Here is a 27,522-nt window from a genome sequence, read left to right on the forward strand (position 1 = left end):
TGCTGGTGAGAACAGGGCTGAGGGCATTCCAAGGAGAGCAGGGCCCAAGCCAGGGCAGGGAGAGACCATGCACAGGCTGTGCCGAGAGGTACAGGATGGTTGGCTTGGCTGGTTTAGAAATACATAAAACATTAATAATAAAGAAACAAGAGTGAAGACACCAGGAGCCATTCCATCCTGTTATGCATTCAACACCTACTTATGAGCACCCACTATGTGCTCAGAAGCTTGAGGAGACCAAGGTGAATAAGAGAAGTTACAGACCAGTAGAAAAGACTGATGACTAGAAGAACCATCTGGTCATTGCAACCTGTAGGTGCTGGGATACAGGGACCTGTTAGAGCTTTGGGACCACAGAGGAGGAAGGGCTTTAACTCTGCCCTGGGAGACCTTGACCGTCTCCTGGTGGAGCTGAGCTGTAAGGAACAGGAGGACCTCACTTGACGGAAAAAGGCAGGAAAGGCCTTCAGGAAGAGACTTGTAGGTGAGAGAGAGAAGAGCTGGCCAAGGCTCCGTGCTGTAGAGTCCAGAGTGTAGATCAAGGGCTTTCAGATACTGTGCTCTACGCTCCCTTGAAAAACGATGTACCCCTTCCACATATTAATGGATGTTTAAATATTATTAAATATATATCAATTTAAATAGCTGCAAAGGGTGTAATTCCAGGCAGATTATACATATTACAATAGAAATAATATATTAATCTTCTGTATATGTCCAAAGAAATCTAAATATGATAGTGATTTATATGTATTCTTATCCACTTAAAATATATAATTAAACTGTTCTTTCACATTGAGAAATTTATGTTGATAAGTCCTCTCTTTGAATTCATATTTCAATGAAAAGTCTACTTCTTTGCATTTTTCTTCAATTATCAAATTTTATTCCAATGTAATATACTTTAATGGTTGAAAGTATTTTATTGGCCACACTATTATACTTCTTAACATTAAAAACAGGTATAACATTTTAGTAAAGATTAATTTCCTGTTAATATAACATCTAAGTATTAAAAATTCTTCTGGATATAGTTTCCTTTATTAATAAAATTCACTTACCTAAACAATATATATTGCCAATTTGATAATTCCTAAATAGTAAAGGTAAATTTTAAAAAATATATTTTTTTATTGATTTCAGAGAGGAAGGCAGAGGGAGAGACAGAAACATCAATGATGAGAGGGAATCGTTGATTGGCTGCCTCCTGCATACCTCTTACTGGGGATCAAGCCAGTAACCCTGGGCATATGCCCTGACTGGGAATCAAACTGTCACCTCCTGGTTCATAGGTCGACCACTGAACCACATCAGGCCGGACGTAAAGGTAAATTTTCATTGACATTGCATCTCTTAATAAGAGAGTTAGGCCTTTTTAATTAGTACCTATATCTGTTGAAAAATATGACTTATTCATATAAAGTGACAAGGTTCAGGATCATGTCTGTTGCTATTTTCCATTTAAAAAGTAAGTGCCAAGAAAACACATTTACTCAACGAAGTAAATGGGAATGAAAGGACTTTTGATATAGTAATGTCACTCAATGCATTAACTCCTTCTCAGTTAAATGCCAAAAACCGTAGCGTGATTGATCATAGAAAATTATTCCAAACGATCTGTCACTTGACAACTCTATTTACTCCCCCTTCAGTGTGTTGAAAGCCAAGAACGAGAAACCACCTGACTTGCAAGAACATTTGTTACCTAGTCACTCTCTCAGTTTCTGGGAAATATAAGAAATGTTTTGCTAAGACTTACCTTTTAATTATGTCTAGTCACTTGGAGAGACCTTGTTAAAACCGAACAGACTGAGAAAAAATTGGAAAGCTGTACCATTGCTCTTTTCAATGCACTTTTGCCTTTACAGTGTTTTAAGTAAAATCTTTTATCTTAATGCACACTTCATATGTATTTCTGTCGAATGCTGGATCTGCAGAATTAGTTCATTAAGTTATGAAAAATGCCCTTCATATAAACCTCAATGGCCAAGTCAGCTCTTCACATAAGTGGCGAGATGACGAAATGTTTTCTCTTTCAGTGGTAGGGGTGGCTTACGAACAAGTGTTCAGTTACAGAGGAGGAGAGAAAGTGAAATTTCTGTATATATAAGTTGTGATCATAAATTTTCAACCTCTGCTGGCTGTTTCTAAATCTCATTTTTGCCAGTCACACTGTCATATTACCATTCACATTGGCTTGAAACCATAGGACCACCTTTTTTTTTTTTTATCATTCAAACTATAAAGTCATCTCTGAGCATTTTATATGGGATGTCGGTGGGGGGGTGGGCAAAGGAGGTTTTCACAGGGTCTGAAGACATGTTCATATTTAAGTAAACATGAATGAGGAGAAAAATTCTGTTTTTCTTTAACCTTTTATAAAACTTCCTGAGCACCAAATAGTGCTAAGAAAAATCCTCGATGAATTTAAATGTCAATAACTTCGGCACATAAGGATGACTTTGCCTCTAAATCATCCATGTAAAGAAAATGATGTTTTGCAAAAAATAGACATGGCTCATTCTTAATTCTATCGCATTTGATCAGTGGCAGAAAGGGGCCCAGTAGAACCACGTTGGCTTAGTGATCAAGTGGGATGTCTAGCTCCGTGCAAACGCACTGTGGTGAACTGAAAAAGGGCCCACTGGGGCTCGGTTCTGAGACTGGGTTCTGTTCAAGGTCACGGCCTCCAGGTGTACTGTGTGGGTCCCACTGCAAAGGCTCCCTGTGGGACAGGAGCTGGGTTGTTTACGATGGCAAGGTTGGCTCGATCCTTCAGTGACATCTGTGTGGCTCCTTTTGGAGTATCTCCATCCCCGACAATTCCCGCTCCGTGTTTTTCTGCCTAGCTCATGTCTGTTCTTGCTACTTGTGATCCTAGAAGTTATACCCTCGCTACCCAACATTGGCCAGTGCCCCAGCGTCTGGGAAACAAGAGAATGGCGTAAGACAATAGCAAGATAACAGAGGCAACGGTTTTTTAAAATGTGGGATTTAGATATTGGATTTAGACACAATATTTTAAAATATTGGCTTTAGACACACAAAACACAAAAAAGAAAAAAAATGGATAAATTGGACTTCAAATTTTAAAACCTTTGCACTTCCAAGATCACACAAGGAACTTGGACAATTCAACAATAAGACAAAAAACAAACAAAAAAATTCCCCAAAACCTCAAAATGGGCAACGGATTTGAATAAACATTTTTTTTTCAGAGAAGCTATACAAATGGCCAACGTTTTGAGAAATGCAAATCGAAACCAAGTACCACTCCATCCCCCTGAGATTCTGTAATAAAAAGACGGATCACAACAAGTTAGATGGCTATTGACTGCTCTGGAAAACAGTCTGGAGCTTGCTCACAATGTTGACGTGGAGTTACGTTTTGGCCCAGAAATTCCACTCCTGGGTATACAGTATATACCCACAAGAATAAAAACATACCTCCACACACAGCCTTGCACAGGAATGCTCACAGCAGGATCATTCATCATAGCCAGGAGGAGGGAACAACAGAAATGTTCCTCAACAATGAGCAGACAAACAATGTGGGTGCATCCAAGCAGGGAGTGTGGGTGCTGCGGGCTCACACTGGGGGCCCTCTCCAGGCACTGCCTCCAGCAAAGGGAGCCCTCCCACTAGGGTCAGTTCACATCCCGGGATGGTTCAAGGCCTGGAACCACTTCAGGACAACTCTTAAAAGCCATTTTAATTCCAGAGCTTTGCGTGGAATTGGCTGAGGCCTTTTTAAAAAAATATTTTTATTGGTTTTTAGAAAGAGAGGAAGGGAGAGGGAGAGAGAGAAACATCCGTTGGTTGCCTCCTGCATGCCCCTCACTGGGGATCGAGCGCACAACCCAGACATGTGCCCTCACTGGGGAATCGAACCAGTGACCTCTCGGTGCATGGGACGATGCTCAACCACCTGATCCATAATGGCCAGAGCATCTTGTATGGCTGCAGTACAGCCCGCCTTCTCTTGCCCGCTCCAACGCCTTCATTCCCTCCAGGAGTTTCCCCCAACAGCACTCCTCAATAAACTCCATGGGCTCAAATTTCTGAGTCTGGTTCCCCGAGGAACCGCTCAGAGACAGTAAGACACCAATTGGGACCACCTGCAGCAGCTGGCTCGGCCCACAGTCAGTGCTCGGTAAATGCTGATCACACTGCAGACTGCTCTTGTACCCGCCTTGCTGGTTGTGGTGATGACAGGGGAATAATGAGCCCTGCGGTTAGCCAGACGTTGTGAGTTGCTGGGGAACTGGGTGTTACATCATCATCTAAGCGAATCGGCAACAGACTCTCCGAGCTCTTGGGCCATGGAGTATATATTTTTAAATATATTTTTATTGATTTCAGAGAAGGGGGAGGGAGAGATAGAAACATCAAAGATGAGGGAGAACCATTGATCGGCTGCCTCCTCCATGGGGATCCAGCCCACAACCCAGGCATGTGCCCTGACTGGCAATCAAACCGTGACCTCCTGGTTCATAGGTCGATGCTCTACCACTGAGCCACCGCAGCCATGCAGACATGGAGCATTTTTACGGGAAAAGCGAACTTGTGTGGCTAGCAGAGACGGCCACAAATTCCTTGACACTCCCCATCAAAAGGAGGGGTCTGTGTCTGCTCCCCGAGTCTGAGTGGAGGGACCTTTGGCTGTTTGGACTGATAGAAGGTGGAGGAAGTGAGGCTGGGGCAGTTCCCAGACCCAATCCGTGACCGGTTGGCAGCTCCTAGTTCCTGTGCTTTGGAACTCTCTCTCTGGGGTCCCCGAGCTGCCAGGAAAGACGTCCTACTTCCCCGAGACTGCCCTGCCGGGGAGAGCAAATACACACGCTCCGATGGACATTCCCAGCCGAGCCAACCTTCTAGCCACCTCCCTCCCACAACGCACCAAACATGTGAGTGAAGCTGTCTTGGATCACCCCAGACCCACCCATCTTCCATGTGAACCCCACTTAGTGACCCTGGTCAACCCTACACGGAGCAGAAGAATCACCAGCCAGGCTCTGAGAGATCCTTGTCCCACAACATCATGATACAGCAATGTGGCCGGTTTTAATTTGTCGTGCAGCAGCAGACAACCAGATAACCCCATCCTGGGTCCCCTCAACACCTCCTTGAACTCTCAGTACCTCGCTGGGAAAGGGGCAGGGAGGGGAATGCTTGGCTCGTGTCTGCTTGAAAGCGGCGGAGGCCCAATATCTCAGACAACTCGCCTAAATCTAAACATGGTCTTAGGCTCTACAGCAGAACCGCTAGCAGGGTCACCTAAGACCATCGGAAAACACAGATATTTACATTACGATTCATAACAGTACAAAATGACAGTTATGAAGTAGCAACGAAAATAATTTTATGGTTGGGGTCACCACAACATGAGGAACTGTGTTAAAGGGTCGCGGCATTAGGAAGGTTGAGAACCACTGTTCTAAGGACTGACCCGTTAAACACCTGCCACTGTTACAGGGGTCCTCAAACTTTTTAAACAGGGGGCCAGTTCACTGTCCCTCAGACCGTGGGAGGGCCGGACTATAGTTTTTTAAAAAAACTGTGAACAAATTCCTATGCGCACTGCGGGCCCGGGACGCGTCGGCTGCTAAGCAGGACAGGCAGTGGCACCCGGCGGGCCGGATCCATGTCCTCGGCGGGCCGCATGTGGCCCGCGGGCCGTAGTTTGAGGACCCCTGGAAACTCCAGGGTTAATACAAACATCAACGGTCTCACCCTACGTGTACTTCTCTAAAAGTACCCCCAGAAACAACAAGGCAACAACAACTTGGAAATACAATACTTCAATACAAGACGAAGGAGCCATATCTCAATCCAAGTCCGATGTTTCCCGGTGGCGGTGCTATGGCCGGCAGCTCCGGGCTCCCTGAGGGAGAGGAGGAAACGGACACCCAGAGTCCTCGGTGTGTGCAAACACGCCCACTGTACACGCACGATCCCCATGCTCCCAGCGTCCCTGGGAGGCGGGTGCTGTGTCAGCAGTAAGAACACGGAGTCCTGGAGGGCCAAGCACCTCGCACAAGGTCTCACGGACAGGGAGGGATGGGGGGGGGGGGTGGGGGGGGCGGCGTGGAAACCCAGGTGTGTGTGTCTGAGGTCCAAGCCCACCTTCTTTCTAAGCGTGATGCTGCCTACGGTCCCTCAGGAAGGCGCTCGGAGCTCCCGCCCTGCTGTTGCCAAGCCAGGGGGCAATGCCCATCCAAATCCAGCGCGGCGGATGGAGGACTCCTCCCCGCAGCCGCCATCGCACGGAGCACGTCTCCCCATGCCAGGGGCAAGCCGTGGGACCGCGCTCAGACCCAAAGCTTTTGCCTGTCGGGAGGTCCTTGGTGTCTCGCTTGGCATCTCACGGCGATGGATGTCATTCAATAGGTGACAATCTATGCAAGCCACGTTATCTGACCACATCGCTATGCTATGCCCACATACAAATATGCAAATGAGGTACGTACCCACGCAGGTGTGCCCGCGGGGGGGCCTGGCGCCGGGCTGGTCATCGTGGGCCGCAGAGGCCGAGGTGTGAAAGGGCAGGAGGAGGAGCAGCGGAGCCGCCAGAAGCACCTTCCGGGGGGACTTCATGTCGGGGCTCCGCGCCAGAGGGGCCAGCGGGGCCGCAGAGCCGCTGGCTGAGTGAGGCTGACCTCGAGGCGCAGAACGGAGCAGTCTCACCCCTTCTCTTCCGTCCTCCAACACACACTACATGCACCCCACGCTCACACACACACCGTTCATGAAGTAGGAGACCAATCCAGGCGCACACACACTCACACGTCACTGGTCGCTACTGCAGATCCGGAGAGAGCCCCGGGCCGGGAGAGCGGGCGGAGGGCCGGCAGGCAGCCCTCTGCGCTGCAAACTGCCCAGAAGGAAGCAGCCGAGGTGCAGCCGGGGCAGGAGCGGGCACGTCTGCGCTTTCCGCCGAGGTCAGCGGCCCAAACCCCCGGAGCCCCGGGGTGGGCAGGAGGCGCTTCCCCTTTTCTTCTTGCAAAACTAAATTAAAACTAAAACTGCAGGAAAAACCCACAAAACCGCAAACACACCGCCCTGTAGCGACTGGATCAGCGGTGCCCACAGCCCGCAGAGACGGCCGTCTGTCCGCCCAGAAGTTGTTAAGTTTTGCTGCAAACAGCTTATGAGGAGGTGGCCTCCTTACTGCGTTGCTGGAGTTATTTGCTCTAAAGAAGTTGGATTAGTCCCCAAAGGGCCAGGCCTCCTCCAGGCCCCCGTGATGTGCAGAACACGCGCCGGGAAGGGGCAGGGGGCGGGGTGCGATGCTGAGCCTCGGCAGGAAGCCCGGGGCCGCATGGCCCACCGCGCACTTCCCCGGGAGGGCACCGCGCGGCCCTTCTCGCCAGCTTTTCCAAGTGTGTTCGCAACCCCCACCTGGCGGTGATTTCTGCCTTTCTACGGGACTGATTCTCTGTTTTGAAGTTGAGAAGGAAATGCGTTTTCTTTTTTTCCTCGGGAAAACAAACACACAGAACGGAACCAGACCATGGAGAGAAAAAAGACCTGTCCGAGGTGCTTTGTTTTCTGAAACAGGACGCAGCAAGTCATACACATTGTCAGAGAGATGAGGGGGCGGGGCCAAAGTGCCACCATCTGGATAAGCGTGGCTCATGCGACCTGCAGTCTCCGCTTGGGCTCCGAGGAAGCTTATTATAAACTCCACCAAATATTATGAAAGCAACCAACTCGGTCGAGGTCTCCACCCCCCCATCACACCACCCCCCCCCCCCCCCGCCCCATCCTCCAGCTTTGGCATAGAAATGGCATTTTGAGTAGCAGGCTGAATTTTAGGCTTGTATTCTTTCTGTGATAGGCAGTTAGACGTGAGCAGAGGAAGGAAGACGGGTAGGCCAGGCACAGAAGGTCACCAGGGCAGAAAGTCCTGAGGGCCTAGCAAAGCACAATTGTAGGGTGACCCCAGGGTGACCTGGCCCCCAGGGTGACCTTTCCTCCCCAGCATACCCTTTCCTCCCTAGTGATAACATCCTCAGGTGTATTTCAGCTCCAGGCCCAGAAAAGCAGTAAAACCAGCCACAGCTGCCTCAGGACCAGCTGCATTGACTAATGACCCCCTGCCCTGGTGCTGGCCAGTCAATCAGGTGTGGCCTGGACCCTGAAAGGACACCTGGAAAGCTGCTGCATAGTCTGTTGAGACCTTCCCCTGGGACCTCCCTGAACTCTCCACCCTTAAAACCCTCAGGACAGTGGACCCAGCGCCTCTCCCTCCTCAGAGCACCCCCCCTCCCCAGCCTTTCCATTTCCTCTTAGTTTTGCAGGGTCAGAGAGGGACCCAGAGATCAGGAAGTGATTTTGCTAACTGAGCTGAAGCCAGTGCATGTGCCCACACACCACAGAACCTCCTTCCTGTCCCCAAGGTGGAGGGCTCCCCCCGTTGGCACAAGAGGCCCTCCGCCTGGCTGGTCTCACCTTCCCCACAGGGCTGTCTCTGTCCACTGAGCACTGAGTGCCGATGACCGAGGATCTCTGCCCAACTCGCTGAAGGCCTGGCCCGACCTCCCTGCGGCTCACATAAACCGGGTTGGACCCCGTTCCATGTCCCCAGAGGACCCCTGCCTGGTAGATGCTCCCGTCCTATTCTCTCCCAACCTGCACTGAGAATGAGATTTCCTCCTTGAAGCACCTTGGTACTCACTTCGCTCAGCCCCAACTCAAACCACAGGTTTCCCGCCCCCTCCACCCCGCACCCAGCAGCAGAGGGCTGGGGTTTATAATCCCAAACGTTCCCCCAGGTCCTGGCTTGTTCTGTGCATTGGCCTCAACCGTCTCCTCCACAGCAAGTTCCTTAGAAATAATCACAGGGTCACAGGACCTGTTGTAAAAGGGGGATCTTCTCTCTGACTCTCTCCCGTTTCCGACACCAAGCGTCACTCACTGCTTCTGGCTTCCCAGGATGCTCCACGGTGGTCATCAGTTCACACCTGCCTCTCCTCCCCAGGTAGAGTTTATTTGTTCCAGCTCACTCAGTCCTCTCTCTGTTCTCTGCCAGGAAAATGGTAAATCAGTCCGCAACAAGGGTGTGTGTCAGCTTATTAAAAGAGTTCTGGACCTGCCCTGGCCGGGGGCTCTGTTGGTTGGAGCATTGTCCCACATACAAAAATGTTGCAGGTTCAATTCCTGGTCAGGGCACATGCCCAGGCTGCAGGTTCAATCCCCGGTCAGGTCACATGTGAGAGGCAACTGACTGATGTGTCTCTCTCACATAGATGTTCCTCTCTCTCTCTCTCTCTCTCTCTCTCTCTCTTCTTCTTCTTCTTCTTCTCTATAAAATAAAAAGAGTCTGGGCTTAGGATCTGGAAACCATCTTTTTATGGCTTCATAATTCGATATCTGTGTGCCCTTGGCTATCAGTTGATTTAACATAAAATGGAGTATATAACGCCAATATTACAGGAAAATTGTGAGGATTAAAGAGACAATGTGAGTAAATATGTATAAGGAAATACTGCATTGATGAGAATTAAAATGTTTCATTGACTAGCTTTCAAACTGAACACAATTACAAATACAACATTAAATTTTCTATTCAATACCAATGTTTGGCTTTTAACATAAACCAATAAACTAAAATCAAATAAATTTAAAAATCAGCCTCATTTAATTGGACCCCCAGTCTTCCACAAGGTTCTAGAAAACTTTTTATCACGTCACTCATTCAGTGCGTATTTATTGATGACCTACTATTGGTGGTCACCTTGGGGACAGGCACTGTGGCGGGCATGGAAGTTAAGAACAAAGACTTCTGCTCTCACCGAGTTTATATTCGGTGGAGTCACACCTGACGTGCTGTGCCTTCTGATACGTCTACTTGAATGTGGTTACAGCGCTCCTGCTTCCGTCCTTATTCAGGCACCTGGTTGGAGCAGGCAGCTGTGTGACAGGTCCCTCCTTGGGTAAGTCCAGAACCCGCCACGCCCACCGAGCTTGGCTTCACGTCGTCCTGCGAGTGGGTGCAGAGGCTGAGCTCTAGGGCTTGCGGCATGCGATTGCAACACTCCTGTGTTGACGGTAAGCGCCTTTCATAGACATAATGAAACTGCTTGTGCCAGGAAATCAATGACCTGAGGCTTTTTTATCTGATCCTCATTGATCACTTCATATAAAATACTAGAGGCCCGATGCACGAAATTCGTGCAAGGGGCTCAGCCCTCGCAGCCCTGGCTTTGTCCGGAAGGTCATCCAGAAGGATGTCTGGAAGGTCATCCAGAAGGATGTCTGGAAGGTCGTCGGCTGTCCACCCTAATTAGCATATTACGCTTTTATTATTATAGATATTTTATAGAGTCTCACACCCCTTTGCCATTCTGATGAAGACTGTATCTTCTAGAAAAGGGATTTTGTATTTTAATTCCCAATGAATTTTAAAAAACCCTGGGCCCCTGAAACTCATTTATTTATTCATAGGTCTGGAAGGCCTGACTTCTCTCAACTGCTTATTCTGTATTGCATCTGTGTGGATGTCCCCTGAACTGGTGATTTCATCTTGAAATGTAGGAAATTTGATTGAGAAATCGTGTAAAGTTTGGGCTCACCTACTTCCACATTAGCACCGTGACACAGTCTCTCTGTTGAGCAAGAGCATCGGGGTGAACCTCGTCCTGTGGTGTCTGGCTGTTGTCATGAGGCGATGTGCTGGGAACCCCAGCCCGAGGGCTGTCCCGCTGTCCCCAAGCCAGTCACCCTACATTGGCTTTCATTTCTTCTCCTCAGTTTGTGGCAATAAAGCCAGCGTTCCTTTGTCTATTTACGTATTTGAATGACCTCCTTTATTTCTGTTTGTATCCTCCCTTTTGTCTTTTACAAAATCCGTTGCACACCCTCTTGGTCACTCAAGAGAAACCGGTGTGGGTGGTCGCCCTTTCCCCAGCCATCAGAGTATGATCTCAGGGACTGAAATGGTGATAACAATTCAGAATTAGTTTATGACATTTATTTTTCAGTGTGTTAGCCCAGAAAACAGCCCACCAAAAATATTCATGGCCTAGCCTGGGAATCTGGGAAAATGAGTTTCTTTCTTTCTTTGAATATATATTTTTATTGATTTCAGAGAGTACAGGAGAGGGAGAGAGAGACAGAAACATCAATGATTAGAGAATCATTGATGGGCTGCTTCCTGATCGCCCCACACTGGGGATGGAGCCCGCAACCCGGGCATGATGGGAATCGGACTGTGACCTCCTGGTTCCTAGGTCGATGCTCAACCACTGAGCCACACCAGTGGGTGGTGAGTTTCTTTCTTAGTTGCTTCTCAGAACTTCGCTCCACGCAAGCACAGCCTCAGTGCCGAGATGCCCAAGAGGTGCCCGTGTGCAGATCCTCTAGCTCACGGGGACGCATCTCCCTCCTCCACGGGGTGGCCCCGGTGTCGGCGGAGCCTGGCCTTGTCGAGGACGCCTGGCCTCCCTGGCTTTCCTCGGACGCCTTCGAATGCTTCCAGCGGGAGGTGGTTTGGTCCCGGTGACGCCATCCCAATCAGAAGTGGAAATACTCCTGTGTTTGGTTTTTAATTGATTCAATATTGAGATCCATTAAAAATTCAAGATGAAGAATGTAAACTATTTCGTGTCATCTTTATGGATGTTTTTATTGTTCTGCCTTTCCACGTGGGAGGTGTGATTGATTGCACACAGCCAAACGCACAGATCTTAAATGTTCAATTAGTCTTGCCACGTGGGCAAAGCGCGTGTAGCTGTCACTGTATTTCAAATGGAGTTTCTTTGCATTACCTGGACTTAATGAGCACTCAGATAGCTCTGGCTCGATAGTCAAGATGCATAAATCAAACAATTCTTATAATTTGGAATTTCACGAGGTTTATTTAAGGTGCTGTGGGAATTACCATTTTAATACAGCGCCCCCGCCACGGAGCGCACAACCGTGCCTGCTCTTAGGAGATGCTCAAATGTCGAATGGATTGAGGTAAATTTGAACTCTATTTTTAAAATTAAGTTGCTCAAGTCCTTGCCTTCAATAATATATAACTCCAAGCTTGGCAATTTGGTTTGACTTATTTTAAAAGCACTTTTTATTATAAAGGTAAATCATTTTTATTGTTCGAAGGTGGAAGAATGTGAAAAGGCTTCTCCCATAGTTCCGCATCTGTAGCTCTAGCCTTGATGAGGATAACCAATGTTTACAGTTTGGTATGCACGCTCGCTGCCTTTCATGCACATAAAATTTAAAAATAAAACACTGTCATGCGTTTTTATAAACTGTTTTCCCGTAAAACGTACAGGAAAGTTTAAACAGATAAAAATCATGTCAACAGTTATACTCCCAGACTTCCCTTTTAAATTGATACACATAGGTGAGTGTATTTTACGGAATGTAAAAAAGCCTATTGTTGGACTTCGGACTATTTCCATATATTTGCTATTTTAAAACCACATTATATTATACATCTCCCAAATGAAAAGAAATTCCCAATCCACTAATTGTTTCCTTAGGATACATGTGCATTGTGGAGTTGTTTAGTCAATGTTATGCACATTTTTTACAGACTTCTTTTTTAATAGATAGCAAGATTTCCCACGAGAAAGTCTTTGCCAATTTGTATTTCATCAGCTGCCCAGGAGAGGTCTGAATTCTCCTTTCTTCACCGACACAGACAGAAAATACGTCATCCTTGTTTGCACTCGAATTTCTTCAGTTACTATTTGAAGTCGGGCCCTATTTTGTGATATTTATCCACCCTACGTGTTACATTTTTCTTTTTAAAGCCTGTTTCTCTCCATGTATTTTTTTCTTTTTGGACTGTTCGTTGTTTTTTTTTTAATATATTTTATTGATATTTTACGGACAGGAAGGGAGAGAGATAGAGAGCTAGAAACATCAATGAGAGAGAAACATCGATCAGCTGCCTCCTGCACACCTCCCACTGGGGATGTGCCCGCAACCAAGGTACATGCCCTTGACCGGAATCGAACCCGGGACTCTTCAGTCCACAGGCCGACGCTCTATCCACTGAGCCAAACCGGTTTCGGCTGTTCGTGGTTTTCTTTTTTTTTTTTCTTTTTTTTTTTTTATTTTTTCAAATTTTTATTAAGGTATTATATGTGTACATATCTTACCATTGCCCCCCCCACCCCACTCCCATACATGCCCTCACCCCCCAATGTCTTGCATCCGTTGGTTACTCTTATATGCATGCATACAAGTCCTTCAGTTGATCTCTTATTTCCCCCACCTCTCCCTAACCTTCCCGCTGTAATTATGTTCGTGTTTTTCTTATTGATCTGTGACGCCTGTTTATATAGTAACGCTTGGGCTTCATACAGGTTACAGATACTGTTCCACTTGACATTTCCTGTTGCCGTTCTGATGGGACACGGCAGGTCCGAGCTGCAGAGCCCCCGAAACAGGATGCAAAGCCGGGAGAGCTGTGAGACAGCCGAGCTGGAGCCCCAGGCACCGGCCAGCTCACCCAAGGACCCAGGGGGTTCTATTACAGAGGGAGGATTTAAAAACATCTGGGGAGTAAATCTTCAGGTTCAGCTTACTAGGTGGGGGACGTGAGAGTGACGAAGTGACAGGGACAAGGCCCAGGCTTGGGCCGAGGCGGGAGGTGGAGCGCGGTGCCTGGAACTGGGTGCGGCCCCGCGCTGGAAGCCCTCCGGGGAAGAAGCCGGGGAGCATCGGAGCTGCTGCCTCTGCAGGAGCTGCCCACACGGTGAGCCCCCCACCAGGGCCGGTCCCTGGGGCGCGGTGAATTGATTGCCTCGTCAGTCAATTTCACTGAAATGAATTCACTGTCAGTGGTTATCAAGGATGATGCTCTCTCTTCGGTGCCTTTTGACCTCATGCTGGTGCCAGCAGCCTCACAACAAACTTAATCGTCTGGGTCTGCCTCTCCAGAATCCGCAGGTGCCTAAGGGGGGCGGCTCTGGCTCCGGGGAAAACAAAGGCGGGGGTGGGGCAGGGGGTGAAGGAGAGGGGAGCATCAGAGGGAGGAATCTGAACGGAAAAGTCTGCATGAAATTCGGAACACAAACTCCTTAACGCCGCAGTTCCCAGGATTCACAGCTATTACTAAGCTCGCAGTCGGGCTCATTCTACAAGCCATTGTCACCCACTGGGCGCTGGACTGGACCTGCGATCCCAACAGGGCGCCAGGAGCGATGGCCCGTCTCGCTTGCCTGTGGATGGGCCTGCCTGGGCATCTTGGGAGGCCGGTCCCTTCGAGGGGGCGCCCGTGTCCATGCCTGAGGTCCCTGGAGTGCAGTGAGCAGCTGTCCCCATCCGTCCGTCCCAGGGACAGGTCCGAAGACCGCAGCCTGGTGCTGGGCGCTGAGGGGGTGGGAGGTGGGGGCGGGGAATGGGGCCCACCCCCTGAGGAAGCTGCCTTCCGCTGACATGTCATCCTCTGTTCTTTTCACGCACACTTAAGACATTCTCGGGCACCTGCCTTGGGCCACGCCATGCAGGCATGGACGGTTCAGAGGTGAATAAAACACAGCCCTTGCTCTGAGGAAGCCAACGCCCAGGGAGGCGATGGGCACGTGGAAACCTACCATTCAGTGTATTGCTCGTCAGATCACAGCCCAAGTCCTCCGGGGCCATGGGAACGGCTGCAAGTGACTGAGTGTTGGGGCTTCCCCGTGAGAAGGGCCGTGCAGCTCGGGGGCCTTCCAGCGGGAGGGCAGCGTGGAGGGAGGAGCTGTGAGCAGAGGCGCTGACTCGGGGACATGGGTAACACTTTAACAGTAAAGATTAAAGAAACAGTAACACTCAAACATCTATTGTCTAAAAGAAATACACTAGACGTATGAAGACATATGTAGATTAAAAGTGTGTTGCAGGACAGTCAGCCGTGAGGATAGAAAGCACAGCGAAGGGAACGCAGTTAATGATATTCTAAGAACTCTGTATGTTGCCAGGTGGCTACTGGGAATATCAGGGGGAGCCCTGTGTAAAGTAGGTGATTGTCTAACCACTATCCCATACACCTAAAACTAATATAAAGTAATATTGAGTGTAATGTGTAATTGAAAAATTAAGTTTTTAAAAAGTAAAAAGAAAGAAAAAGGGCTGCGGCTGGGGCAGGGGCTGAAGCCACGTGCTTGCATCTGCTGAAAGGAGAGAGCCTGCGGGGTCCCCTCAGGCTGGGTGGCGAGCGGGGTCCCCTCAGGCTGGGCGGGGAGCGGGGTCCCCTCAGGCTGGGTGGCGAGCGGGCTCGAGAAGGCCATGCACAGGTGGATATGGCAGAGAGGCCACTTCCTTTACCAGACGGTGCCCGCAGGCACCAGAGAGCTCATTCGATTAACTTTTAATCCCGTTTCATTATCAACATCAAATATTTATGCAGCCTCCCTGGGGAAGTGAGTCGCAGTCAGTGAGGGTAGGAGACGCAGAGGTCAATCAAAGAGGAAGTGCTCGTGTCTGCGATTTAAAATGGACCGCTGGACTGAAGGACTTATATGCATGCATATAAGAATAACCAACGGATGCAAAACATTGGGGGGTGAGGGCATGTATGGGAGTTGGGTGGGGGGGGGCAATGGTAAGATATGTACACATATAATACTTTAATAAAAAATATGTTAAAAAAATAAAATAAAATGCTATAATGAATCACAAAATGAAATAAAATAAAATAAAATGGACCGCTGGAGTGGAAGCACGCGAGAAGAATTAATGGGGGGCTATACTACAGTGTTGCTAATCCGTGTTAGCTTCCGGACTTTGCTGGCCCTTTGATTTTGTTTGCCCCTCAGCACAGTGGCTTTCTAACGCTTTTGACCATGACCTAAAGTAAGAAATCCATTGTATGCCTTGACTCAGGCCCAGACAAAACTTTCACCAAGTTCTACTGGGAAGCACTCATAGTTTTTATTCTCTTTTATTATTTTTAAAAGAAATGCTGGTCACTGACCCTCTAAATCGATTTCGTGAACCCTGCTGGGTTATAACGTACATCCTGAGAATTCCTGTCCCCACCCCGTGTCTGTGAGGGGGGATGTGTGTGTGGGAAGGGGAATGAGATGGCAGATGGGGAGTGAGAGAGTGAGGGTGTCCGCAGTGAGGGGTGGCGGCATGAAGAACCCACAGGAACTCCCTGTGTCCGGAGGGGGCTGTGAGTGATGGAGGGGCCTTCACTCACAAGCGGGGTGTATTGCTCCAGATGAGAAGCGATTTTTTGATATTAAAGGTATGGAGTAGTGCCCTGACCGGTTTTGCTCAGTGGATAGAGCATCGACCCATGGACTGAAAGGTCCCAGGTTTGATTCCGGTCAAGGGCATGTACCTTGGTTGTGGGCACATCCCCAGTAGGGGGCATGCAGGAGGCAGCTGATCGATGTTTCTCTCTCATCGATGTTTCTAACTCTCTATCCCTCTCCCTCCCTCTCTGTAAAAAATCAATAAAATATATTAAAAAAAAAGGTATGGGGTAGATTGATGAACCTGTGCTGTGTGGAACATTTTGATATAATAACAGATATTCCTTAAAAACTACTTGAGTGGGAAACTAAGTCTGGGAAAAGCTGAAATGTCTATCTCCGATTTGGATGGCCACAGAGCATATTTTAAGGTCTGAAAAGTATTTCCAGGAGTAAAAGAATGGTATCCTTTTATTTAAACCCAGAATCTAATTTAGGGAAAACCCCTTCTGTTTCATGGACCCCCTGTTGCCATCGCCCGGGGAGGCTTACCCAGAACAAAGGAGCTCCACTGAGCCTAAAAGGAGACAGATACGCCCACACCGGGTGGTGAGCGCTGCACAGGTGTGCGGGCCCCCTAGCTCTGGGCGAGGACATGGTCCAGGCCTCAGGCATGGAAGGCTGCAACCAGAGACTGCCTTACCCGACTATGTGCCCCAGAGACCTCACAACTGTACCACGGATCTCCTACTCAGAGGCATCCTTCTCGGGGACCTGAACGCCAATGTTTGGAAATGTAACCCCGGGAAGGGCGGGGCCCCTGTCCCCATCGCTGTGGGAGGACAGAACCCTAACTTGGGTAATTAGCAACACGCTGAACTGACCGACCCTTTGTCACTGTCACTTCCCTGACTCTACTGAGCTCCTACCTGCCCCCTCCCTACTCCTTCATCCCCCTTTCAAACACTTAGTCACATCTGCACAAAACAGAATGGGACTCAGCTCTTTCCTCTACTGTCGGTAGTTACTGAATAAAATCTGGTTATTACACTTGAACTCCTGTCAAGAGATAGGTGTCAGGGGACGTCCAGAGCCCCTGCCTCCCCATCCACACACAGCATTTGCAGTAACCCATCCGCCCAGGATTCCTGCCCCCGGCTCCCATGCGTGGAAATTCAGCAAGACTCCAAGTGAGAACATGCCTGCAACTGACAGCCCCACGTAGCCACACGCTCCATCCAAACCGGAACATACTTTGAACACGGGAGGAAGGCAACGGTGCTCTAAGAAACACGAAAGACCAAAGAACCTTGCCGTGTCCTTTTTCACTTGAGAGATCTCAGAGCAAGATGTGACCTGGAGAAGTGTCTTTCAGAAGACCCAGGAGATGTTGGGGGAAATGAAGGTGGGAGGAGAAGGCATCTCAATTTTCCCCTAAGTTTGAAGGAATTTCAGCCTTTAAAATTGAATATCAAGTATCAGAGTCTCCAGCTGTCTAGAGGACATCTGAGCAGTGACCATCGGGTTACAAGTGTGCCGAAATCCCCAGGAAGAGGGAAAATATTATTAGAAGCCAGTTGTGTTAGTTACAGTAACTCCCGGCTGCTGAAACGACCTGAAAGCGTAATACACATAATTCACTTCTCACTTTCCCAAACAGGTGTTCCTGTTGGTCAGCAGGTGGCTGGCCGTCCTCTAAGTGGAGCTAAGGGACCTGGATTGCTTCCTTCTTGTGGTCCCATCACCTTTACCACTCAGCTCTCCTGGTGTCCTGGTCCTCTGCATTCCTCTGTGGAAGGGAAAGAGGTTCTAATAGGTCAGGACTGGAAGGGATATACTTTTGCTCACATTCTATTGGCTAGGACCCAGTCACATGGTTCTGACCAATATCTAGGGAGTCTGGGAAATGTAGTCTTACTTGTGTACCCAGGAAGAAGAGAAAATGATTCTGATGAACGCCGTCAAGAAGTAAGAAAGCGCCGAGGCCGGTTTGTCTCAGTGGATAGAGCGCCGGCCTGCGGACTGAGGGGTCCCGGGTTCGATTCCGGTCAAGGGCATGTACCTTGGTTGCGGGCACATCCCCAGGGGGAGGTATGCAGGAGGCAGCTGATCGATGTTTCTCTCTCATCGATGTTTCTAGCTCTCTATCCCTCTCCCTTCCTCTCTGTAAAAAATCAATAAAATATATTAAAAAAAAAAAAGAAGTAAGAAAGGCATTACAACCGAGGGGACAGCACAATTAAGGCCCGGAGCGGGGAAATGCTGTGGTGAGCAGGGAACTACGAGCCACCGTGGCTGTCAGCATATCGGCGGAAGGAGGAGGGCAGAGATGGGATGCCTTTGGTACAGTGCCCAGCCCTCCCTCTCCCTGGACCGTGCATAGGACTAGAGACGGCTGGGTCATTCAAAGCGAAGAGAGCAATGGCTATTTGTAGAGAATGGGTGGGAGGGTCTCTCTCCTCTCCCTTCCTTCACCGCAGCACATCCGTCATACCTGAGTGGGCGCAGAGGGCCGGCGGCAGCTGGGTGGTCAGACGTGGGTCTGCTTAGTTTCCGAGCTGCTGGGCTGCGTGCGCCACGGGCTGCCGGGCCGCCTGCTGCCTCAGTCCCTCGGGCAGAGACAGGAGGAGACGCTGCAGGGAAAACAACTGGCATTTGGCTGGCGCCTCCTTTGTCCTTTGTCCTTCCCCTCAAGGGCCTCGGGTGTACGCGAGCCTTTTGGGTCCAGGGTGACCGGACACCAGAAATGGAGGCGGGGTCAGGTGTGCAGGGGACAGCCAGCGGCACGTTGCGAGCTGAGGTCAGGCGCCCCACCTCGTGCCAGTGGCTTTCCCAGGCTCCGGCTGCGCTCGCTCCTGTCCTCTTCCCAGGGCCTCGAGGAAGAGCCGGCGCCTTCCAGGGAGACTGTGCCGTCTCCTGGAAACGGGATCCAGGGCCGGGGTGTGGCGGATTCGGCGGCGGGGGAAGGAGCCAGCCGTCTGCATTAACCAAGTCCAGCCAAGGAAATGGCTTGTGTCTGCCAGCGCTGGACAAATCAATTGATCTACCGCGCTGTTCGCTGGGCTTCCTGAGAGCAAGCGCTGCGCGTTCCCGCACAAATATGTCCCTTATTGAGCCGAGTAACAGGCAGGAGGTTATCAGCGATCGTATGAGAAAAGAGCCTTTCTCTAACAGCACCTCTCAGCACTAAATGGCTCTTCTCCGCACAGGGTAAAGGGGGAGCTTCACACCGCTAAGCCTCTTCACGCTCCGCTCCGCACCCTCATCAGGGCTGCTGTCCCCTAGTCCCTGGAAGGCCGCACAGCGTGCAGGGCTAAAGGACACTAGCGACGCCACCACCTCCCTTCCAGACCTCTCTCACGCCCCGTGTCTCCCGAAAGGCCACTCGTGGGTTCTGAGGTGACTTTCACCCACGAACTTGGCAAAAGCCTGGTCTGGCATCCCCAGGAGAACGGTCGGTCTGTCCCAGGTGATTTTGGTGTCTGCTGGGTCTCAGTCCGTAGCAATCTTCGCTGTGGCGTCCACGGGGGCTTTATCCTCAGTTTCTGCTCAGAAATGTGTGCAGTGCCCTTACTGAAGTGGGCTGGGTAGTCATTCCAGAGCGGAAACAATTTCTCTGCTTTCTTTCTGCTATAAGAATAAAATATATTTGCAGTTAAAAATGAAAATGATACAGGTGTGGAGAAGCTCGAAATTTCCCGTCTAGGAACCCTCAAGCAGAGCCACGGCGAAGGTTTCTGTGAAGTTCTTTCTGGACTCGTTCCAGGCAGTTCACATCCATAGGGATTCCTATATGCAGGGCACTTGTGCGCACGCACACACACACACACACACACACACGCATGTGCTGTTTTGATTACTGTTTTCCAAAATGGTAGCATTCTGTAGGTGCTGTCAGGAGCTTTTGTAACTTCCCACAGATCTATATGGATTCTCCTGTCAATGCAAAGCATTCCAGTGTATATTGTAATCCTAATTATCCAACGCTATTGATAGATAGTTAGGTTGTTTTGAGGTTTTTTCCTTAATTCTATGTGGTAAAATATAAGCACCTTTTGGGGTATTAAAGAAATGAATGAAGTGTCTCTTTCCTGGTCTCAATGCCAAGGGTCCATCATGTCTGAATTACCCTCCCCTCACCACATCCCCCGATGGCCAACACCGCGGTCGCCTGCCCGGTGCACACATGGAGGCCCGCCCTGGCCTTGTGCTTCTCCTGTGGTCCCTCCTTCTGCCTCTCTACTTCTCCTCCCCCTGCAGCCCAGTGACAGGACACTCACACGCGTTCCCTATTGTGTGGAATACAGATTATATTGCCAGGAAAAGCCAAGTACAGGCCCCAACGTCATAAGCTCCAAGCGATGTGGTGTCCCTGGAGGAAGTGGGAAGATGAATGCCGTTGTCAGAGACTTGGGAGATGCAGCATGATTATTCCTACCACCTTGCCATGTATCGAGTCTGCTAGCAGGGGCAAAAGCCAGATGGGTCTTAGAGAATAATTAGAGGTGATCCCAGACTTAGCCAGGTGGTTGTGACAAGCAGAGCTGAGGGATTGGAGGTGGGATCTTTATTGGAGCAATTTAATAGCCACTCCTGGCACCCGATTTTCACCTACTCATGTGCAAATGCTCTCCACAGACAGATGGGAAAGGTGGCTGTCCAGCACGCCCTTCCTCGGCTACGCTAATGCTCGTGCAGTGAGTCCATGTTGTGGAGAGTGGCAATAGAGACAAGGATGGAGGCTGAACCTGGACCTCCCATCCTCAAGGCTGGTTTTGCCAGAGCCACTGCAAAGAACTCTGAGTCCTATAAGGCGCCACGTGGACAGTGACTTATCCTCACAGGAGTAGATGCATATCCCAACACACATTTGCCTTCCTCTCTCAGAATTCTTCTGCTGGCTTTCCCATTTGTGAGCCTACAAGTGCTTATCTATTGACATGGCATCTCACAAAATGTCGCCGCTAAGATGATGATTGGGGGTGAAGTATGTGTGGGCAATGAGCTCTGGCCTTTGGCATTCACTACTCTTTCCTGTCACCAGAAGCAGATGGCTTGATAGATTATTGGAATGGCCTGATGAAGATGGTGCCTTACAACCAGGTGCTTTACACCAGCAGCCAATATCTGGTGCCATCTTCCCTGCAGCCAGAATTCATGGGCTTAGGAACCAAGAGAAATGAGAGTGGCTGGATGTCATCCCCATCTGGAGACCCATCCTCTGAGAAGGAATGTTCTACCAGAAAACAGTCATAGTTCAGCGAAGTGGGAGCTGACTGTACTCCCAGGCCATTTTCAGGCCCCTCATGCCACTGAACTAATAAAGTGTGTAGGGAGTGACTGCTGTACTGACTAGGGTAATGGATACAGTGAACGTATCAAGCCAACTTCTGAAATTACTGGAATCAATTCATACCCAACTGAAACAAATGTTTAAACAAACCGAAGCCATCCATGTGCCTCCAAAGGACGTGGTTTGATGTAAATGTATCATCAATGACTTCACCAGAGAAGCAGAAGGCTGATACTTACCCAAGCATCAGTAGGTACTTACCCCAGGCCCTCTCTTCCAAGGGAAGTATCTGCCACAGAGTTCTCTCAGCCTGGCACACATTCCAGTACAATCTGCCAGGCTTCCACGCCATCCCCGTATTGCGCTCTTCATATTCTACATAACCTTTATTCACAGCCACAGCAGGCTTTGGTGACTGGCCATAAAGTAAACATCATGCCAAAAACATACAAGCTTTCGCCAAGACTAAAACAATTGCCAGAAAGTCTTGTCTGGGGAAGAAGGCGATGTTTTTTTCCTGTTGGCACCGATGTCCTGCTGCTCTTTATTGCAGGGTACTTTATGCACCATGATTCTGCAGTAACGTGGCACTGACTTGGCATCAGTGAGAATGATCACCAGATCCCCTGGCCTGCTGAGCTTTGGTCTTCGGACATGATGTTACTGAGATTCAGGAGTGTGAAGGTCGTGGGATCAGGAGAGGTGAAGCAGAATTAGCGAGACAGGAGCATGGTCCAGAAGCTGGGTGACTGTCCGTCAGGGAGACAGGTAGCTGGGCAAGGGGAAGGTCTGGCTGTGCTTTGGCTGAGGGTCCACAGAGGCGTCCAGGGAGTCTGTGAAGCTGCATCAGGAGCCAAGGGCAAAGGAAACAGGTGACGACGCTACTTGCTATGAAGTGTCTGTCTCTTCTCATGGAACCCGCAGGATGTGCGCACACCTCCCAGGGACCTTCTTTGTCACCCTCGTGGGACTCCATGGTGGAGGCTGGGGGTTGGGAGCCAAGGGAGACTGCTTGTGCCCTGAGTAATAAAGCTCTTCGTCTCTGAGCGGGGTCTTATGCCTCTGGGCAGCATCCGTCAGACAGTAACAGACCAGCTTCTTCACTTCTAAGTAGAGTAAAGCCCCAACCCTTCCCCATTCTTGACACGTAGGTGAGGAGAAATGCGTCTCTAATAACTACTGCAAGCGCTAAACGTTAAAACTAGCAGAAAACCAATCCCAACTCCATTCTTAAAGATTAAATTCTAGCCTTTTTTGAAATATTGGTTGGCTGGCTCTTATAACCTGGAAAGAAAACTAAGCATATCCTCATCGAATCCCCAAAGTCTAGGTTCAAACACATTATCTGGGCCAGGGGTGGGCAAACTTTTTGACTCGAGGGCCACAATGGGTTCTTAAACTGGACCGGAGGGCCGGAACAAAAGCATGGATGGAGTGTCTGTGTGAACTAATATAAATTCAAAGTAAAGGAGCGGAGGGGAGAGCAAGAGAACCAGATAGAACAGCCGGATCCGGCCCGCGGGCCGTAGTTTGCCCAAGGCTGATCTGGGCAATGGTGCGGCCCAATGACCAGTTACAGATTCACTAAGACCTGGGATGGGATGTAGGCCTTGAGCCTAATTTTCCTCAAATATAAAACGGGGACAGTAATACCAGATTTTTGAAGTGTTGCTTCACGGGTCAAGTAAGAGCGCGGGTGGTACACAGCTGAGATGTTGTGGGCAGCTCACAGAATTGGTTCTCTGCTCCTCTCTGCCCACTCCTATGGCACACAGTCTTAGAAAGCTTTTTTTAGTTTTTGCATAGACTCTGCATATGTTCCTACTCAAATCAGTGACATTCAGCATTAAATCTGCCCTTTAGATACTTTAGAGGAGATTCAAGCATTAATTGGTTTCCATATTTCTCCCTCAAGAGTTCAGCTACTTACAGCCTTCCTCGTTCTAGTCTCTGTTTTAATCTATAGCCTTTTAAAATCTGATGCTTTCCGCGTAATAAGTGCCATTTGCAAGCACTTAACATTTACAAAGAGCACTCACATCCATTATTTCAGGTGAGCCTCCCTCAGTACCGTGTTCTACACGCAGTTATATCATAGTGGTCCATGCTGCAGACCATTACATGGAAACGTGGGCTGCCACCCAAGGTCGCACCTTACCTAAGTCACTGGTAAATGACAGAGAGCTGGGACACAAACCCTGGTGTTCTGACTCTGGGTCCCGGTCTCCCCCAGATTGCCCTACTGCTTGCCTTATCCACCCTGCTTTCTTCCCGTCCCAGTCTTGCCCATCTCTGGGCAGGTCTCTCTGAGGTCTCTTTTGACAGCGTTTTCGCAAGGACCCCGTGTACTTGCCAGGGCTCTTTCAATTCCCAGCGGCAGAAATCCCCTTTGAAAAAGATAGATTGGCTCGTGTCCGAGAAGGATGGGGAACAAGCGGTGCCGGGCACTGCTGGGTCTGAGGGCTCGGAGATGTCATTAGGCCATTTCTCAGCCCCGCCTCTTTCTGGTTTTGGACCCCATTCATTTCCTGCAGATGCGTTTCGTTTTCATGGAGCACGTATGGGAGGCAACAGCTCCCTCGTACGTGTCCTCCTCCTGCTGTGCGACATGATACACAGCTATCATGATACACAGCTGTGTATGATGTCGCACAGTAGGTTAGCTGTGTATGATGTCGCACAGTAGGTTAGCTGTGTATGATGTTGCACAGTAGGTTAGCTGTGTATCATGTCGCACAGTAGGTTAGCTGTGAATCATGTCGCACAGTAGGTTAGCTGTGAATGATGTCGCACAGTAGGTTAGCTGTGTATGATGTCGCACAGTAGGTTAGCTGTGTATGATGTCGCACAGTAGGTTAGCTGTGTATGATGTCGCACAGTAGGTTAGCTATGAATGATGTCGCACAGTAGGTTAGCTGTGTATGATGTTGCACAGTAGGTTAACTGTGTATCATGTAGCACAGTAGGTTAGTTCCGTCGCCACCTTATAGACATCGGTGTTTTGTAGTGAACATGAAAGGCTTGGGAATTGGAGTATCTTCTGGTTCCGGTTCTGACTCTGTGTGAACTTGGACACGACATTGAATTCCTCAGGACCTCAAGGGGCAAGAGGAGGGAATAACACTGCTGGAGCCCCGTGAGCACGGGTGCCACGGAGGAGAGGCCACCCCACGGGAGCCGATGTTGTGCAGGCACAGCCATGCCAGAAGCCACGCTCAGAGGGAGAGGCGAGTGGGAAGAGGTAGGTAATGTGTCTCTTTCTACCTTCCACCCCCCTATCCCTGCAGCCAATGGGCAGCCACCCAGCAGGAAAGCGAGGGGTGGGGGGAACGTCGTCCCCAGGGGGCAGGGTAGGGGCTGGCAGAAGAGGGTGGAGGGCAGAGAATGAATGAATGGCAAGGGGGCTGGGGATGAGGATTGTGTATTCACGCAACAGATACGGTTGTAACCAATCGCTGTGTTCCAGACATTAGGCCCAGGGTGTTTGCCTCGCTGAGCTTTGTTTGGATTCACAAGTCGATCTGGTGGTGGGCACAGCCCTTGAGGCAATTGGTCCTTTCTGGAGCATTGGTACTGTCTATAGCATCTCAACAGGGATCGCTCTGTGTCGGTCACTCGTCCAGTGAGGTCTGCTGCCTTTGCTTCTGCTCGCTGCTCCGCTGAATGGCCCACTCCGAAAAGCCAGAAGCAGAGAACAGGTACGCCTTCTTATACTCACGCCCCGGAGCAAAGCACACGGCTGGCATTTAGAATTCCACATGAGGCAGTTTTCTGGGCTCTTGGTTGGCTTTAAAGAAAAGGCACAAGTAAGGACCGGGGACACGGGGACGGGAGGCAGGCACAAAAGCAAAGAATTTAATGAGCTGTTGGAGGGGCTTCACACACTGCGCTCCCAGGGCCTTCATGAGAAGCGGAGGCGCTGGGTGCACGGTGGGCCCAGCATGGTGAGTGGGAGCGAGCAGTGCGGAGAGGAGAGAGAGAGGCAGGGCCTGCTCGAGGAGGGAGGGCTCTGGTGAACGTTCTAGATCAGAAATCACAGAGCAGGCTTCTTCATTCGGAGCTGCCTGATGCAGGCTGCGGGCAGGGATGGGCTTGCGTGCCCCCCGCCCCCTCTCTGGTGATCTTGGAGGCCATGCCATTGCTTCTTCAGCTCTCCCGCTCCCCTCATTCAGAGGCCAAGCAGGTGGGCGGGGGTAGTGCAAGTGTATGATGTCGCACAGTAGGTTAGCTGTGAATGATGTCGCACAGTAGGTTAGCTGTGTATCATGTCGCACAGTAGGTTAGCTGTGTATGATGTCGCACAGTAGGTTAGCTGTGTATGATGTCGCACAGTAGGTTAGCTGTGTATCATGTCGCACAGTAGGTTAGCTGTGTATCATGTCGCACAGTAGGTTAGCTGTGAATGATGTCGCACAGTAGGTTAGCTGTGTATGATGTCGCACAGTAGGTTAGCTGTGTATGATGTCGCACAGTAGGTTAGCTGTGAATGATGTCGCACAGTAGGTTAGCTGTGTATCATGTCGCACAGTAGGTTAGCTGTGAGTCATGTCGCACAGTAGGTTAGCTGTGAATGATGTCGCACAGTAGGTTAGCTGTGTATGATGTCGCACAGTAGGTTAGCTGTGTATGATGTCGCACAGTAGGTTAGCTGTGAATGATGTCGCACAGTAGGTTAGCTGTGTATCATGTCGCACAGTAGGTTAGCTGTGTATCATGTCGCACAGTAGGTTAGCTGTGAATGATGTCGCACAGTAGGTTAGCTGTGTATGATGTCGCACAGTAGGTTCGTTCCGTCGCCACCTTATAGACATCGGTGTTTTGTAGTAACGTGAAAGGCTTGGGAATTGGAGTATCTTCTGGTTCCGGTTCTGACTCTGTGTGAACTTGGACACGACATTGAATTCCTCAGGACCTCAATGTCCTCATCCGTGAACTGGGGTAATGGGTGTGGTTGACTGGAAAGCGGGGGTTACATGGGCTGCGGGACGTCATTGATGTGTGGTTTGCATAGAAAACGCACCGGGGGGGACGGGGTGCGCATGACCCCACCTGTGAAGTGGGCCTCAGATGTTTCACAGCTTCTCCAAGGACGTTGTGGCCCCTAAAAACAACTATGCAGATTTAAACAAAGAAGCAGACAAACCTTATTTGAAACTGAGAAACGGAAGCCACGTATGGTCGCATCCTCACCTCGAATGCAGGGGGCCAGTGATGCCCGCACCTGCCAGGCCCGGCAGCCAGGACTGTGCCACAGACGGCAGCCGCAGGACCTGGGCTCCGTGGCCCCCGGGCCCGCGTGTCAGCCGAGACCCGTGGGCTCAGGCTCCTGGGCGAGGAGACCCGGCTTCCTCTGTCGCCCCCGGGCTGAGGGTTCTTTGCTCCACAGCGTGGCCTGCCTCTCACTGTCCCCTGGGACCCAGGCCCCCCGCCTCGTCCCTCAGTTATGGTCCGAGGCCGCTCTCTGCGGGGTGTGGCCGCTCGCTGGAGCCAGAGTTCAAGCCGGAACGGCCAGTGTCCCACTTCACCAGCTCACGTTCTGAAAGGCAGAGCTGACAATGGCAGGGGAGCCACGGAGGCGCAGGAACGAGGACACCGCGGCGCCACCGCTCCAGGGCTCAGGTTCCGGGCAGGGGAGGGAAGCTGGCCGCCCCCTCCAGCAGCCGTGGCCACAGGAGGGCTAAGCAGAGCCCGAGATGCAGTCAGCGCCATGGCCTGGCTTTCTCAAAGCTGCCGCTGCGAACAGCGAACAGGCAGGAGAGCCTGGCTTCTCAGGGGCCTGGCGATCATCGGTGCTCAGCGGAGCGGCGCGCCTGTGTCCCCCAGGAATCATGACTTAGAGATCCCAAGTGATAAAAGCATCCGCCTGAATTATCTGCCGCCTTCCTGCAGGCCCGGCTTCCCAGACACACGGCCGGGAAGGCAGCACAGTCGCTGGGGTGTCGGCTGGCACATTTATGGGGGCGTTTACTACGCCGTAACCTCATCGGTGGGATCGATGTCCTTCCTCTGGACCGGGATCCTCTATGAATCATCTGCCTTGGCTCCTTCTGCTCCTGGAGGGACGGTACCCATGGAAATGGGTGGGTC

The 27,522-nt window shown here is 50.2% G+C and overlaps 1 protein-coding gene across 1 annotated transcript in view; it reads right to left on the minus strand.

Annotated features, from left to right (window-relative positions):
- The window catches only part of AOAH (acyloxyacyl hydrolase), a 103,952-nt gene extending 97,001 nt beyond the window's left edge, over window positions 1-6,951 (minus strand). Inside the window, exon 1 of the mRNA XM_080663786.1 lies at window positions 6,471-6,951. Coding sequence (XP_080519912.1) covers window positions 6,471-6,597 — 127 coding nt within the window. The 5' untranslated portion in view covers window positions 6,598-6,951. The remainder of the gene's footprint in view (window positions 1-6,470) is intronic.
- Between the last annotated feature and the right edge of the window lie 20,571 nt (window positions 6,952-27,522).

Source organism: Plecotus auritus (genome assembly GCF_963455305.1).
Source record: "Plecotus auritus genome assembly, chromosome: 4".
Lineage (NCBI taxonomy): Eukaryota > Metazoa > Chordata > Mammalia > Chiroptera > Vespertilionidae > Plecotus > Plecotus auritus.